At 41.1% G+C, this 17,496-nt stretch overlaps 1 protein-coding gene across 1 annotated transcript in view; it reads left to right on the top strand.

Annotated features, from left to right (window-relative positions):
- The window catches only part of LOC103621258 (fibrillin-1), a 127,317-nt gene that overhangs the window by 107,727 nt on the left and 2,094 nt on the right, over positions 1-17,496 (top strand). The window contains exons 44-62 of the mRNA XM_017742633.1: positions 1,271-1,396; positions 2,107-2,223; positions 2,583-2,711; positions 2,980-3,099; positions 3,547-3,672; positions 5,649-5,798; positions 7,168-7,233; positions 7,932-8,048; positions 8,390-8,509; positions 10,125-10,247; positions 10,666-10,797; positions 11,394-11,519; positions 11,907-11,965; positions 12,071-12,277; positions 12,857-12,982; positions 13,198-13,320; positions 13,872-13,988; positions 14,753-14,881; positions 15,700-15,819. Coding sequence (XP_017598122.1) covers positions 1,271-1,396; positions 2,107-2,223; positions 2,583-2,711; positions 2,980-3,099; positions 3,547-3,672; positions 5,649-5,798; positions 7,168-7,233; positions 7,932-8,048; positions 8,390-8,509; positions 10,125-10,247; positions 10,666-10,797; positions 11,394-11,519; positions 11,907-11,965; positions 12,071-12,277; positions 12,857-12,982; positions 13,198-13,203 — 1,850 coding nt within the window. The 3' untranslated portion in view covers positions 13,204-13,320; positions 13,872-13,988; positions 14,753-14,881; positions 15,700-15,819. The remainder of the gene's footprint in view (positions 1-1,270; positions 1,397-2,106; positions 2,224-2,582; positions 2,712-2,979; positions 3,100-3,546; positions 3,673-5,648; positions 5,799-7,167; positions 7,234-7,931; positions 8,049-8,389; positions 8,510-10,124; positions 10,248-10,665; positions 10,798-11,393; positions 11,520-11,906; positions 11,966-12,070; positions 12,278-12,856; positions 12,983-13,197; positions 13,321-13,871; positions 13,989-14,752; positions 14,882-15,699; positions 15,820-17,496) is intronic.

Here is a 17,496-nt window from a genome sequence, read left to right as displayed (position 1 = left end):
GTGGCCCCATGTGCTGTGCAGAGATCCTGGAGATGGGGCTGTCAGGATTGTGCATGTGCTGATTGTCCCTGTGCTAAGCACAGTGCAGGAGAGAGGCAGGAAACCCAGATTTAGTACATAAAGTCCTTTGCAATTAGGAACAACTTGACTCTTACTTTTGCAACAACCTGGGGATGGTTTGCTGAGAAACTGCATCTGCTCAGCTTAGATTGCATATAAAAGAAAATTACTGAACACTAGAGCCTAATCAATTTTAATGAAAGCTCATGGCAGCACCTGAGTTCTAATACTTTGGAGCTGCAGTATAGGAAGGAAGGAAGCATATTGAATCAAATCAGCTCTTCGTGCTGGTGAGGTCAACAGAAACACCTCATTTGAGTCATGTTTCTGATTTGTTGTGGAACAAACTATGCCAGAGAGCAAACATTCTGTTTGTTAACATTTTATTTCATTTACTATTGATAGAATCCTGGGTTCTGCTTGAAAGCATTTGTAACAAGAGTAGCAGGAAGCAGTTGCCTGTTGAACAAGTGTAAGAGATGCCCTGCTATTGTAAGGCAGCAATCACATGCTGGCAGGAGAGCTTGCCCCCTTCTGTGCAGAATTATACAAAATATTCCTGACTCCATATAGCAGTTACCCTTCTTGCTGTTTGAGCTCTGTCCAGTTTATAGAATCACCACATTTCATGGATGCTGCAACACATGTATGTGTACCTGTTTTATCTCTGCATGATGAGTTGATAAATCCACAGTGCCTTTTATCTCCCTGTAAGCCTGGTGAGAAAAGTGTGGTGTTCATCCCCCCCATCTCTCTCCATGAGTTGATCATACAATTTGTGCTACAATCAAATGTGGTTAAATGCAAGTAGGTGCTTTCATGAGAAGAATGCAAACTGTAATTCATGTGCCTTTTTCATACCTCTTGCAGTCAATATAGAGCCCTCAGACTCAGACCCTTTCCAATCTCGTGCCATTAATTCTGCTTTTCAAAGCCATGGTGATATGATTTCCCTCCAGCAAGAATTGAGTTGGCTAAATATCATTTTTATGCTAAATTTTGTTCAGGTCCATTCATACTGGAAGAGGTCATTTACATGCAACTAAGCTCCTTTTCTGGGATTTACTTGGTAATGTTTTTGTCATTAATAAATTAAAAATACTATTTTAAGTCCTGCCATGCACTGGGTACTGTCTTGGTTGCTGCTAATGCATCTTTCCAGCCTTGTAGTTTAGAAGCCTTAACTTTCACTGCACCTCTTTGCTTTCAGATCGGAATGAATGTCAAGAAATTCCCAATATCTGCAGCCATGGGCAGTGTATCGACACTGTTGGAAGTTTCTACTGCATTTGTCACAACGGATTCAAAACCAACGATGACAGGACAATGTGTATAGGCAAGTATATCAAATTAACCTGAACTTAGGCTTCCAGTAAGGTAGTTACTAAGTCTGTCCTCTCTGTAATAAGGAGTTGCATTACAATAACTGACATTGTGAGCCATTTACCACCAAAGGTGCAAAACTGGCCATTAGAGATGATAAAAAGCTGATACTGAATGAAAACCATCTCATCAGAGTGAACCTTTAAAATTACATAGCCTGTCTAATGAACTGCTAATGCTTTCATTTTTGAGAAAATTATTTCATTCTTCTTAGAATTTTCTGGAGCATCTTGTTGCATTTATTCCTTTAGGCAAGGAATTTAGTAGATTACTACTGCAATGCAGCAGTTGTGTACGGCCTACTTGGTAATAGAGGGAATGAAGGGTAGATTTCTTGCCAGAAAAGCACCTTTTTCAGAAACAGTCATCTTCATTAACAAGGGAATTTTGTATTTAACCCATTCACAGCTGTCAGCTGTGTGTTGTATGAACAAATTGAGATTTCAGAATGCTTCCAATTAACGATAGCTTAGACTTACTTTGGGAAGGCTGATACAGGAGCCACAGTAAAGTAAATGATTGTTGGACGCTTGATTATTTTTGTAGATGTTAATATCAAGTGTGTAAACCTATGTAAAATTTTCTTTTTGGGAGACAGGACAATCTTTTTGCCTTCTATTCTGTCTGTTGGCAGTGGATTATTTCTCCTCTGTTCCTCTGTAGATATTAATGAGTGTGAGAGAGACGCCTGTGGCAACGGAACCTGCAGGAACACCATTGGCTCCTTCAACTGCCGCTGCAACCTGGGCTTCATCCTCTCGCACAACAACGACTGCATAGGTGAGGGGTGCTGAGAGCAGGCATGTGTTCCTGAGACTTGCTACTTCTAATAAAAGTACCATAACTACCATCTTCTCTTTTGCATGATCTGTGTGATTAAAGACAAAACCCTGTTTCTTCAGTCTCTTTGGTTACGCACTGCTCACTTTCCTAGAGCCACTTGAATGTTGGCACAAGATACAGGAACATTTGGGTTTTACTCCTGCTCTGACAATTGTATAGCATAGTCATTTCCCCTCACTTTTGAAATGGGATTGTGTTATCAGTTACTTTGTTGATATGGTGGAAGCAGAAAACTCACCTACCCAGTTTCCATTGTTGCTGATGTTTCTGACATCTTTCAATGTTGTTTTTCTTAGACGTGGATGAGTGTGCAAGTGGAAATGGAATGCTCTGCAGAAATGGTCAGTGTGTGAACACCATTGGGTCCTTCCAGTGTCTCTGCAATGATGGCTATGAGGTGGCTCTGGATGGAAGGACTTGTGTTGGTGAGTGCTTTCTTCTAGGGTTGAAAAAAAGTGCAGCAAACCTTGAGCAGATATGCTTAGTGAAGCAGTAGGCTCAGAGAACTGTCACACTGCCATCATCGTACCTAGCAGAAGAAAACAATGACAAGAGGACAGGAAGATGACTCCTCTCTTGCTCATGAGAAGTTCCATCTTCCGTTTGATGGAATCAAAATTAAAGCAGCCTCAGTCAGAGGTTTATTGAGATAACAGCAATTACCTCAAATAAATTGTCTTTCTTTTCTTCTAGATATCAATGAGTGTGCACTGGAGCCTGGAAAATGCTCACCAGGCACATGTCAGAACTTGGATGGCTCGTTCAGATGCATCTGTCCTCCTGGATACATCCTGCAGAATGACAAATGTGAAGGTATGTACAGAACAATCCTTCTCTGTCTCTTTCTTAGCTGCTCACAATTGTTACCTATTTCCCTTGCATTGAAATGTGAGAAATGTTTTTTTGTGGGGCAGCCTACAGTTCTGAACTGTAGCCACTAGTAAGTCTCTCACTTCCTAGAAAAGGTCTCACCAACATTTGTTTGAACCAGAACTACTTGCTCTGAACCCTAGAAAAATATAATCCCAGGCTATTTCCCTGATGGTACATTGGTGAAGTTTGCCCACTGCCTGAGGATTTGAAAACTCACTCTGGATTTTGCACTTGGATTACTGCTTCCTCCTTCTGGTTTTTTTTGTTGGGCTTTTTTGTTTGTCAAATATGATAGATAGCAGTGATGATGTAAAATTGCACTTTATGTAGTATAGCTGCCAGTGTAAACATTATTATTTCTCATCTCTTTAATGACTTTTCTTACAGACATTGATGAGTGTGTGGAACAGCCAGAAATTTGTGCCCTGGGGACATGCAGCAACACTCCAGGCAGTTTCAAGTGTCTGTGTCCAGAAGGCTTTGTATTGTCTTCCACAGGAAGGCGATGCCAAGGTAAGTTCATTCCTATTTTCTGGCATTTCAAAATTTGTTTGCTGTTTCATAAAAGTCTTAGTAGCGAGCTGTTTCTAATACAGCAAGAAGACTCTGGACTCAAACAGTGTTTTTCATAGGGAAAACATGATAATTCTGTAGCTGGGGCCAGGTTCTGTCTTGCCCTAACATCTGTTTGTCATTAAACAGAACATTGCAATAAAAGGGGCGAAGATAATGTTAAATGCACAGGTTACACAAAGAAATTATGTTGTCCTGAAATCCTTTCTTGCCCCCCTGGAAGAAATATTGGGGCTACCTGGACTCTTTGTAGACAGCAACATGACATAGAGATGGAGCACGAACACGGGCAGGAGACTAAAGGCAGCATTTCCAGTTTTAAGGCTGTCCTTAGCACTTACAATACTCACCATAACACTTGTTATGTGCTGATCCTCTCTGCAAATGTGTGGGTGGAAAAAAAGATTGTTGGCAAAAATTTGCAAGCAATGTTGTGAGGACAAATAGCACCCATCTGCTTAGGGAAGTCTGAAGTGTCTTTTGGCTTCCAGATTACTGCATAACACAGTTCAGAGCTGAAACATGGGCACTAACACACAGATCAGATGCTAAAAGCTGAACATCTAGTAATAAAAAGCCACAGGTTAGTTTATTTTGTGTATAATGAACAAGCACAACAAATTAGGGAGTGAGTTACTTTAAAGGCTTTGGAAGTGATTAAATAGATACAGCATTAAATGTTCTATACACTGTGCACAGTGGGAACCACTGATGAGTAAGATCTTTATAAGGACCTCTACAGTTGTGCTTGGCATAGAACAGTGAAGCTTGTTGACACCATAGCAAGTTCTTCACTTCACAGTAGGCTAAATGAAATTGTGGTTTTGGTAAAAATGAATCCAACCTGCAGTAAACATTAATCCAAATCTCCAAACCACCATGCAGTTTGGCACAGTTACTTCACTCAATATCAAGAAAGCATGTTTTAGCTGTGTTTATGTAGCTTGTATAAATGAAGTTTCTTCAATATTAGGGTGTTCTTTTCTTCAGGTAAGAAGAAGAAAAATCACAAAAACCCACCAAGAAAAAAATAATGAAAAAGAATGCAGCCCAATCTTCTGCTTTTTAAACACAGGCCACTGTTCCACACAATGTCAGAGGAAAATGCACACTTGTGTATGAATTTCAAAAAGGGCTTCTCTCCATGCCTTAAAGAGGACTGTTCTTTTTTCAAGTATCTCAGGCCAAACAAAGTTTTGTTTAAAACTTCCCGTTACCTAGGACTTTGTTAAAATCTGGACATTGCCCAGCATTGATGCTGCAGCTGGCAAACTGGATGAGCAGCTGCTTCCATAACTGCCCTGCTGCTGTCCCCCTGCCAGCACAGAGAGCTGTCAGCTCCCAGCCTGCTGGATGCCTGTGGTCTGTGATCTCAGCTCTGTCCAGCATCCTGGTTACCCAGCTTCAGGAAATGAAATGTAGTGCCACAGGGAGAGTTTGCTTTGTTTGTGTGTACCTCTGGAAGAATGAGGAAGGAAAGGGCTGTTGAAAATTGCCTCTCATTTTAGCACTACATAATATTGTCATTGCAAGCTGATGAAAATCTCTTGACTCAAGTGATTCTTACTAGTAATAGAATATAAATTCATGAGGCAACATTCAGTTTTTTCAAAGAGGAATGAGGATAAGAGGACAGTACAACTCTTCGATTTCTGCTGGACCAAAGAGAAAAACCCTTGCTTTTTCATGACTGAAGTAGGAAACTGTCCCATAGCTTTTCTTTACTAAGGTACAGAGCTTCCCTCCTTACTCAAATCTTCCACAGTCAGAGACAACGATGGTTCCTATTAACAGAGCTAGATGGAAGTTGGGTGTTTTGGTGGGGGGTATTGTGTAATTATGCAGTTGACACCTCTGTGTGAAAATTGTGCCAAAGTGACCCTAACTGCTCATAACAAGTTTTTTTCCCTATGCAGACCTGAGAGTGAGCTACTGCTTTACCAAGTTTGAAGATGGAAAATGTTCTGTGCCGAAGTCCCGAAACCACTCCAAACAAGAGTGTTGCTGTGCCTTAAAGGGGCAGGGATGGGGAGATCCCTGTGAGCTCTGCCCAGAAGAAGCAGATGGTGGGTTATTGACTAGCTTACCATACTGCCTCTCTGAACTGAAAGGAGATTGGAGATTCTTATTAGAAGGAATTCTGAAAAATAATTTTCTAAAGGTGTTTAACCCTAGTAATTGTCATTGGTCTGTGTAAAGTAGAGGCCATTGCAGTCTCAAAACCATGTCCCTTGGATAGTCAGATATCAAATATATTCCTTTTTTGCTTATAGATTTGTTACAGTGATTATGGGCTGGGTATCTTGCTGTGGAGGTATCACATACAGACAGTGTACAGAGAGCAGCAAGTAGGTCCTTGATAGGCTCTGAGTGGCAAGTCCTGCAAGACACAAATGGAATTCTTCTAATTGTAAATAGGTATAGGAAGAGGTGCCATAAACATGAAATCTAATTGAAATAAAACCCCAAACAGTTAAACTAGATCTGCACCTGAATATTGATACTAAGAAAATGTAAGTTTTCAATCTTATCAATGTGAATGACTTGCAGAAATAGCAGGGAATAACAAAATGCAGGCCTTGAAGGAAAGCCTCCCTGGACTGTTGCTAAAGAAACACTTTCCTTTGTTAGTATCCTTTTTAAGACTGAGTAAGTTGACATCAAGCAACTCAACAGGCCTCTGTAGCATCGTGGGGCAGTTGGCTGAACGGACTTTAATTCATGCTGACAAATGCGGTTAACAGCATTACTGGTTTCAGCAATACATGATTGCAGTTCATTTCATTCATTAGTCATCTAGATGTTTTGCAGAAAATCCTCACAAAAGGCGAGGTCAGAAAAGAATTAGAAGTACCAGTTGCAATATTCCTCCTAGGCCTATTGCCTGTGCGTGTTTCATTCTGCTGACGTGGACCATGTGAACCGAAGTCAGTTGAAAAGCACAGCATATGTTGCTGCATTTCCTTGAAGTGTCAGCACATGCATTTTTCACAGTCCAAACTCTCTCAAAGGATATCAAGGCCCTTCTTCTCATCTTCTAAAGAAGTAGCTTTAAGATAGCCAGGTCTGGATTAAATCATGCCTTCTTCAGCAAATGTAGGAAATTTTTCTTTTACAACAGAAAAAACGCAGCCACTACTATTGATACTTCTAAAGCAGAAATGCTGCATTAGTTTGTTTCTTAAGGAAGTTAAATACTGCTAATTGTTCACAGGATCTTACCTATATGCCTGGAGGAGATTGGATGAAATGTAAAGCAAACATGCAGCTTTTGCATGAATATAAAATTATAAGTCTATACATGTGCATGCTTTTTTTTTGGACCTGAACATGAGGAGGATGAACTGGTAGCAGTGGTTATGTGTAGCTTGTGAGGAATTCTGATTGCCAAGATAGAATTTAACATATGGTTTGATTTTTATGTTTTTTTTACAGAGGCATTCAGACAGATTTGTCCATTTGGAATTGGCATCCTTGTTGGACCTGGTGACGCAAGACTGGGTAAGTGCCTGAACTGCACTGTGCCATTTTTGCATCAGTGTCCCTTTTCCACCCATAAGCCATTCTCCCTTTCAACTGAGAATAACACCTCTGCAACTATTTCCACATGAATTGTGGAAACTTCTATACCTTTTTCTTTCCCCAATTTTTCATACTGATTTCAAATTCAAGCTTGAATATCTCAAATATCAGAAATTAAACTTCTTTTAGAGCTAGGAAACTTATGTAGGCTCTAGAGACTGGATCTAATGTCACGTAGCATACTTGTCTTTTCTTCTACAATATGTGTAGCCTGTTTACAGTAAATGGTTTTAATCCTCCAGAAGTGCAAACCACAGTTTCCCAGATCCCTTCAGTACATTCTGTTCTCTCCCAAGACAAACAGCACTTCAGCCTTATTGGCAAAAGTTTGCATTTAAGGAGCACTGGATGACTACTGCTTTTCATATCTGCTGCTCTCCCTGTAGCCCCAGTCAGAGAGGTTTATATCTGACATTTAGAATCAGTTTCTTTTCTGCATTCTGAAAGCTGGCCTGCAAAACAAATTCTGTGCCCTAATCCTAGTGTGTCAGAATTTAAGTATTAGTACTTTTTGTGATCTCAGGAATGTTTCTTGCCAGAACACTTGTTCTTTGAGAGAAGTCTAAAAGCACATGAAGCTAGTTGCACTTACTGTGTTGTTTGTATTTCTGGTTAAGATGTGGATGAGTGCCTTGATCCTGATAACTGTAAATTTGGGCAGTGTATCAACACAGATGGGTCTTTCCGCTGTGAATGTCCATATGGTTACATCCTACAAGGAGCAGAATGTGTGGGTAAGTACGGCTGTTCCAGCTGCCATTGTCAAGATTTTCCTGAGTTGCTAGGTATGGCATTAAGGAGCAGTGGGGTTGTTTTATTGTAACATCATGGAGTCTCCATGCCTGCTGGAGGGCAGGGTCTGAGCAATCTGCTCCAAGCTGATCCTGCTCTGGCTGAGTGTTTGACCCAGATAACCTCTAGCAATCCCAAATTATCCTAGAAGTCTGTGGTTCTAATTCAGTACTTAGTGAGTTCTTGCATTTTCTGTTTTTCTGGTTGCACATCAACAGTGTAGATTTTATATAGTTTTGTTGAGTATAACCATGTATTCCTGCCTTGGTCTAACTACTTGCAGATACTGATGAATGTGCTGTTGGAAACCCATGTGGAAATGGAACTTGCAGGAATGTGATAGGAGGCTTCGAATGCACCTGTGTAGAAGGATTTGAGCCTGGGCCAATGATGACCTGTGAAGGTGGGACTCCCATGTGTTAAGGACTGTTGTTGTAGTTGTGTTTTCTGATTTTGAAAACAGTTGAGGGGAGTAAAGCAGCTTTAAAAATAAGATATGGACACTTGGAACAATACCTCTTTATCTGAAACAGGAAAATGGGCTCCTCCTTCCTGTATCCACCTTGAACTGCAGTGTGTTTTGCTGACTGGAGCTGGGGTGGACAGGCTTTCAGGTGGTGTCTACTTAAGGGACTGCCCAGAGAGGAGCATGTTGGGGTGCAGTCTCTCCAGAACAGTTCCCAAAAGTGCTGCTTACTGTGTGTAGTTTTTGCCTACGTCCTTGAGTGAAGAAACTCACTGTGGATGATGAAAATAGGAAATGGGCTGTTTGAGTGAGTTAGGGAAAAAACAGGGAACAGACCAGAAAATACAAATACAGTACTCAACAATTACCTTGGTACCCCTAAGTTGAATATTTTTCATGCTTTGGTGTCTCGTTTCAAAAATTAAAATTTGAAAATACACAAAGAGAAGTAAGGAAGATCAGAGGTATAGATGGGACACTCAGAAAATAAATTAGAATTTTTCAGTGTGGAAGATGTGGTTGAAGAGATATATGATTTTATAAAGCCACAAGTGGTAAAGGTACCAAAAATAGAGGGAACATGTTAGACAAACCAAAGCAAACATTCTTATATGCATGGTACTTATTTAAGTTGTGGAACCCTTTGCTGCAGAATATTAGTGAGGCCACAAGTATAAGTTGACCCAGAAAGAGATTATACAAATTTGTGTGGGAATCCATCAGTGGAAAATAAGCTTGATAGTTTGGTTGTGGCTTTTGGCTGTGGGAGTCCTTAAGCTGAGAGGCTGTATCAGGGGAAATTTCTCTGCATACATGGTATGAGGTTTTTAATATTCATCTCCTCCTGTTACAACCAGAGAGAGGAGAATGTCCTAGGACATTCTGACACTGTCCTCTGACTTGACACAGCTGTTCTTAAATTATCTGCCACAATCTATTTCTTTGCAAGCCCATACAAAAGAATGCTTCTGTTTTTGCATCAGATTGCATTAGTTTTATATACAGTTAGAGCTTCATTCACTTCCCTGTGGAATTTGGGTGAAAGCTCAAATTGCAGAGGAGGAGTTAGCAGAGTGCATAAACATCACTATATAGCAGTAATTACTCAAGTAGTCCAGACGTATGTAAATGCACTTCAAAATAATGTTTCTAGTACGGATATTGTTTTGTGGAATTCAGTTTATGAAGAAGCTGAATTAGTGCACATAGAATTTAAATAACCAACCAAAAAACCAGAACCTAGATGTGGAAAAGGTACAATTTTAACTGAGCAAGTATTTTGGCAGCATGGATCTGGAAATTATTTCCATTGGCTGCTTGCTGTTGAACTTATTGAAACTTCAGGGAGCTGGGCAAACATCCTGGCGTGTCTGTTGCCTGCTTCTCTACAGAAATCCATGAAGCATAGAACCAAGGGTCCCCAGCTATTAAAATCTAGTCCTCAGTAAACTGGGATCTGTGGTACTGCCTGTACCTAAAACCTGTGCTCTTGTCTGCTGAGTTTTACACAAGTGTTTCCCTTCCCCCATGGTCTTTGTCACTCCAAATGCAGATGTCAATGAGTGCATTCAGAACCCCCTGCTCTGCGCTTTCCGCTGCGTGAACACGTTTGGATCCTACGAGTGCAAGTGCCCCGGGGGGTACGTTCTGCGGGAGGACCGGAGAATGTGCAGAGGTAAAGCTCCTACCAGACTCTCACTGTTATGAGATAATGATTTCAGTTCCTGCAGGGGCAGGGCTCTGACTCACTGCACTATTGGGCCAGAGTTTTAATCCCAGGAAGTAACTGAGTCAGAAGGAATCTGGGATGAAATTCTTTGGTTCGCATTATGCACTTGATTGTACTAGGCCTGTCCTGCCAGTAAATTTATACATCTGCCTAAAATGAGGTCATATCAGATGATGTGGTTTTGTCTTGCCCTAAAAATGGGCATTTGGGAGAAATCCATTTGCTCAAGGCTAGTATATTTTATAGCTGGTTTAGAACAATAAATATAAGTGTAGGGTTTGATTACGATTGAGATTCCAAAGTCAGAATTTACTACTGTGAATTTCCAGGATCATCTCTCTATATAATAAACCTTGTGTTTTAGATCAGAATGAGTGTGAAGAAGGAATTCACGACTGTGACTCAAAACAGATGGAATGCAAAAACCTAATTGGCACCTATATGTGTATCTGTGGGCCTGGTTATCAGCGCAGACCAGATGGGGAAGGCTGTATAGGTAAGTGACACTGAAGTGTTGAAGCTCTTGAAATACACAGTTCCTCAGCAGAGCTAAAAATTTTGGATTTAACAAAGGGTTAAGAAACTCAAGGGAAGAATTTCACAACTGCCTGGGTAATGGGTCTGCACACACTTGGTTTTGCTGTTCAGGTGTACACACCTGTGGGCAGTAAGTAGAAAAGCTGGGTGTGGGAGTCTTTACAATCAGTTTGTACTGCTGCTGCTGAATGCTCTGAGGGAAGGTGAGGATTTGGGTCAATTGCTGTAGGCTTGTTTATGTCTGTTAGCATGAATGAGAGTAGGTCTGAATTTTTTTTAAACCTTGGATGGCATTCAGAAGTGCAGCTGTAACTATGAAAAATTTTGAAAACCAGTGAGGAATGTACTTCAGTTATAATATATATAACAGTTGTGAGCTAGATGGCCATCTTTCCTCTGAAAATTGAGTAAAAGAACCTTTAAAATAAAAGAAGAAGAAAAAAAATTTAAATCTAACCAGGCAGAATGCACAGCATAAGAATTCCATACAAGGTGCTCTTACCTGCATTAGTCCTACTTGGACTTGATTTTTGTCATAAAATTTCAAAAACGCAGATGAGAATGAATGTCAGACCAAACCTGGGCTCTGCGAGAACGGCCGTTGTGTGAACACAGTGGGGAGCTACAGGTGTGAGTGCAACGAGGGATTCACCGTCAGTGACACCCAGGACGAGTGCCTTGGTAAGTCCCAGTTCACACCTGAATGAGCTGTCACTTGCATAGCAGCACTGAGGGTTGGAATTAAACTTAGAAATGTATGGTGAGAAAACACTCTCTTGAATTTACATGCCTTTGAGAAGGGGCCTTTGTATGTAGGTGTCCTCTTGCAAGTTCTTTCTTGCCATGCTCACCGTATCCCTGCTTCGGTCAGTCCAGCTGGGGTGACTTGCTACAAAAGCTGACCGTTCCATGGTTTCACTCAGCCAGGAACTGCTTTGACATTTCTTTGGTCCTGATTTTCAGCCAGTCCTTTTTCTCTAGGTTCAAACAGAAATATATATTTTATAAGCATATTGTAACTTCTTGTCTTCCACCTTTTGCTAAATTTCTTGTCTTTGTTTCCCTTAGATGTCACTCTCTCGTTCTTACTGCTGGTAGTCTTTCACTCTCAGTTCCACAGTCTCAGGGTGAAGTATGCCCTTTCTGTTCTATTCCTGACTAAATTCCCAGTATCTCATGACCTTCTGGAGGTCACCATTAGGATTCTCTGTGATGCACCATTTGTCTTTCAGACAACAGGGAGGGCTACTGCTTCACCGAAGTCTTACAAAGTATGTGCCAAATCGGATCGAGCAACAGGAACGCTGTCACCAAGTCTGAATGCTGCTGTGACAGTGGCCGAGGCTGGGGGCAGAACTGTGAGGTCTGTCCCTTCCCAGGCACCGTGGCCTTCAAGAAACTTTGCCCTCATGGCCGAGGATACACATCCAGTGGAGCAGGTACTTTTCCTTAAATGCTCTCTTAGACAATGCCAAATTAAGTGATAAATTATAAACTCTGTTTTTGCATATTTGAACACTGTAAGGTCCTAAATGTTTTAGATCTCAGGTGAAATTTTCTGAGATTTTTCATGTTGACTGAATATAGTCCTTTGGGAGGAGGGTGCATAGCCAAAGGCCCTGGATGATGAGGCATCCATCCCATCTTGGCAGATACTTGCTTTATGTCCTGTCAAATGGGAATTTGCACTCTTACATTTGAGTGTGTTGCAGGGACACATTAAGAGCTATTTGTGTATGTGAAGGCAAAGCGGTGTTTGATTTGTGGACACTGATACATGATCAGCTCCAGTTGTTCCCTTCCACTTAGAGCTTGTTCATTGCATAAGAAAGTTAGATTAATGCTCCATTCCGTATTTTTCCACTTAATAGTACTCCTTAAATCTGTGCAATATTTCACTATTTTATGTAACTATTTTATGTATGGTGTGGGTTTTTCTGTGTCAGGTCACAAGAATCTCTCGAAGCTGTACAAAATCAGTTTTGTTCCATTGAGAACTAACCCTCGTTTAATTGCAGATATTGATGAGTGCAAGGTTATTCACGACGTCTGCCGCAACGGGGAGTGCATCAACGAGAGGGGAACTTACCGCTGTCTTTGCAATCTGGGCTACACCACAGATATCACTGGCACTCTTTGTGTTGGTAGGTTTTTCATTATGGTGTTTGTGTATAAAGTTTATTACTAAGAGAGGACTTGAAGAAGGAAATAGAAAGATTTTGAAAAATGAGGAAATAAAATGTCACTTGTTAATGCTTTGGGGATTTGGATTTTCTTCTGATCTATCCTGAACATTTTGTAAAACATTATCACAAATCCTGATTACCAGCACTGAGGTATCTGTTTTTGTTTCTTGTAGATCTGAATGAATGTAATGAGTCTCCAAAACCTTGCAATTTCATCTGCAAAAACACTGAGGGGAGCTACCAGTGTTCATGTCCAAAAGGATACATCCTGCAAGAAGATGGGCGAAGCTGCAAAGGTAAAAATCAAGAAAAGAATATACTGTGGAAACTCTGTGTTCCACAGGCAAAAAATGAATACAAGGACATTTAAATGATACAAATCTGTCTCCTTGATTCATTATATTTCCACTAAAGACAGTGGAAGTGGCCTGCATAGAATGGAGCTGGTATTTCAGTTAATTCCTTGTTAATTTGGATGAACAACAGATCGACAGGAATTTTTGCAGGTTGATGGCAGCTGATCTTAAAAGATTCTGTAAATAAGAATATATCTGATTGTTCTTATTTTGGTAAGCATGTTGGTTTAAGCCATGTAATTCAATGATAAATGGATCTTATTGGATGCAGAGACGAGCGTGGTTTGCAGTACATTGCCAAACATCAACAGAATTTTTACCTACTGCATTTGCAGCATGCTGGGTAAGGTGGGGCTTCATGTGAGAGGAACTGGAAGCCAGCATGGAAAGTGAGATGTAGATTCAAAATGCTTTATTTGCTGTTATTTGTAATCACTTCTTTCTGAGTCCAGCAAACATAAGTAAAAGATGTTTTCTTGGGTTTTTTTTAGATCTTGATGAATGTGCAACAAAGCAGCACAACTGCCAGTTCCTTTGTGTCAACACTATTGGGGGATTCACTTGCAAATGTCCTCCTGGATTCACTCAGCACCATACAGCCTGCATTGGTAGGTGACGTGGGAAGGGAGACACAGATTTGGGATTTATTACTGACCCTTACTCCAGAAGCAAAGTAGCAAGGATGTAGAATCATCTTCCTGAGAAACCAAATGGAAACATAGGCCAGATTCTGATCCTAGTCTCACCAGAGCAGAAGGTGCAAAGAGGCCCATTCGCTCCTACCTTCCCTTGCTTTCATAATCTGTCTTTAAATTTTGCACTTGCAAGAACCAGCCAGTAAAAACACCACCTTGTAATTCTTGCCTTACCCTTTCTTAGGCATTGAGCAGAAGAATAGTTCTATTTCTCTTCTTGTAGCTCATTGAGATCATGTCAAGGCCTCTTGAAACAACAACTATGAAATATATGTTTCTGCAGTTGTCCTCTGAACACATACCCACTGGGTACGTGGAAATGTTAAGCTAAACTGCTTCCTGTAAAACACACTTTCTGCTCTGTAAGCTGGAGCCCATTTCTGTGTCAGTTTGATGATCCTGTGGTATTGGTATGAATTTGGAGGTGTTTGGAGACCAAAACATCAAACTCCATATCCTTGGTGAAGAAAAGGAGTGTTTCCCTTCCTGTTACTTTTGTGTTCCCAAATTCAAAAGAAGGCAGTGTGAGCTGTCCTGTAGTGCCAAGTGAGAGCCTGGGAGGGCAGTGAGACACCTGTGTTGCTGATGTGCCTTTACCTTCTCCATCATTAGTGTGGCCAAAAGATCAGCTTTGAAATGACAACTACAAGCTAACACTGAGCTTTGGTTTCCCTCAGACAACAACGAGTGTGCTACTGAGATCAATCTTTGTGGTGCAAAGGGCATTTGCCAGAATACTCCAGGAAGTTTTGTTTGTGAGTGTCAACGTGGCTTCTCACTTGATCAAACTGGGCAGAGCTGTGAAGGTGGGTACAACACAGTGCATTTAACTTGGCTTTCTCTTGCTTCCTTAATCTTCTTTCAGCCATATTGTTGTCCAAGGAAGGACCTATGGAGTAAGCACCAAAACCTACAGAAGTAAGCGTGTGTAGGTTGAAGGGGGTGGGGGGGAGTACAGAAATTCAGCAACAAGGCAGTGTTTCTCTCCATGGGCCAGAAAAATGGGTATGTTTTGGGATTCTAAAGACATGGATAGATATTTTCTGAGGAGACGTAGCCTGGAATGTTTTAGTTTAAGTGTCGTAAATTCAGTGAACTTCTTCTGAATCCTACAGGGATTTCTGAGGGATTCATCAAGGACAGGAAGTCTTGCATTTCCAAGGTGACCTGCTAAAGAGAGAGTTCAAGGGCTGTAGACTTACTCCTCTGGGTCCTCAGAGCCTTGTCCTGGGACAGAGTTTGGGTTGTTTTGAAAGAGATATCCTGGGATTTCTGGGTTGGATGCCTGGGTAAAAGCAAGGGTCTGTCTGCTGTGGAGCTGGGACCCTTAGGAAAGCATTAGGGATCCCATATACAAATGGCTTTCTGCTGATTGCTCCACAGCAGAATGCAAAAACTGAAATTGTGGCTGAATGTGAGCTTTCCATGGTTTTCAGCCCTATGTAACTTGATGTGGAGCCACAAATCCAAACCTGAAGGGCCCAAAGTGATCAGGTGTTTGGAAGATCCTGAAATATACCTGTATATATGATAAATGAATATATATGATTATTTGTAACATGTTTTCCAAATTCAGCATAATTTGAGCTTCTCCCAAAACTCAGAGTGTGTCTCACCCTTTTAGATGTTGATGAATGTGATGGAAACCACCGGTGTCAGCATGGCTGTCAAAATATAATTGGAGGATACAGGTGCAGCTGCCCACAAGGATATCTCCAGCATTACCAGTGGAACCAATGTGTTGGCAAGTCACTTTTGTAAATTCATACATTAAAATGCATGTTAGCTTTGTTAGCAGCAAGAAGTGAAGGGCAGTGGTGCAGTTTGCTGTACTTTCTTTTTCTGATTATAATTTCATAAGTTCAACAGAGTTTCATTACAAGTGTGTTCTTCTGTGAAGGCAGAGTGGGTATGAAGCACCCAGTAGCCCATGTCCTGGTTCAAGAAGTGTTTAAGCACAAAGCTCTCCTTGAGGGTGCTAGAGGTTGTACTGACTTTGAGGAAACCCGTGTTACTTGTGTATTTTGTGGTCTGTATAAAGGATATCTTACTCAGCTCTGCGATGGTCTGTGCTTGGATAAAGGTCCTGTCTAAGAGTGGATGGTGGATTGAGCCTGGCACTCTCAGAACTACAAGTTCGGATTGTTAAATTGTAAAATTCAACTTCTGGCCCCAAGCATTTCAAATTCCATTAAAATCCTACTTGATCTGTGCTTTTGTCATTCTTACAGCACCTACAGGAAGGCTGCTGTGTTTAAGCCCTTCCTCTGTACAGAATTAACAATTTGTCATATTTGAGCAAACCTGCAGCTGTCTGTCTAAAGATGCTTCCTTGAAGCTTTGGGATGCAGTTTAGAGTGAGGGCTTACAGGGCAAATCTGGTTATAATTAACAAATGCTGGTGCTCATAAGTTTATGTTAATAAGTAAATACACTGGTGAATTAAATGCCTATTTCTTCCCTATCCAAACTTTGTTGCTATCCCAAGTCTCTGAGCCCCATAGATGGGGCTGCCTGTGCAGCAGTCATGGGAAAAGCCTCTGTTTCAGCAGTGTAGTATGCAGCATATTCAAACAAGAGAAACAGGAATCATTTTTCCTCTAGTGAGAGTTATGTGCAGTTTTCATCACATTTAATGGACTTCATGCAAGCTAGTCTTGTGTGGATACCCAGAGAGATGTTTGATGACCTCTTTGAGAACAAAGGGCTTTATAACTTTTTGTTTGGCTTTCTTTGCTTTCAAAAACATAAAGATGCCTTGCCTTGTTATCACAGTGGTGCTCCAGGGAGGTCTCTGCTTTTAACTGTGCTTACCAAACCTCTTGACATTATATGCAGTCCTTGCAGTGAGATTTGCTTTGCTGTAGCACTCTGTGCCTGTAACATACAGGGAACAAGGAGGGAACACAAACATGTGGGGCTTTTGAATGTTAATTAAATTAGCAGAGTTTAGGGTTAAATTAGAATTTAATCTGCAGGAGGATTAAAAAGCCCCCAACAAACCAGCACTGTCACATCTGGCTGCTGGAGGACACTGGAATCTGAAGAAGTGCAGCACTGAGTTTTGTGAAACATCTTGCCTGTTTCCAGGTCTTCCTGGGTGAAAGCATTTAACTAAGTGTATTTCCAAATCAGGTGTACACTGGTATTCCAGCTTTTGAGCCTGGACTACTGTTTAGATTTATCCAGAGAATACCAGTTTCAAAATACACAAGCACTGAGTATTTGCCCCACTGAAAGAAAGGCTTCAGCCTTGGCACCAGAAATGCTGGTCCATCAGAAACTTCACCAGGGAGAATTCTTCTGAGAGCCACAGCTGGGGCAAGACTCAGCCAGCACTTCCACCTTCTTGGACATGGGGCAGTCCAGGCAGAAATCCAAAGCTGCAGGGAAGGTTTGGGTCCCTGTGTCCTCATGGCAT

Source organism: Corvus brachyrhynchos, unplaced genomic scaffold (genome assembly GCF_000691975.1).
Source record: "Corvus brachyrhynchos isolate BGI_N302 unplaced genomic scaffold, ASM69197v1 scaffold97, whole genome shotgun sequence".
NCBI lineage: Eukaryota > Metazoa > Chordata > Aves > Passeriformes > Corvidae > Corvus > Corvus brachyrhynchos.
This window is presented reverse-complemented; position numbering and strand designations above follow the sequence as displayed.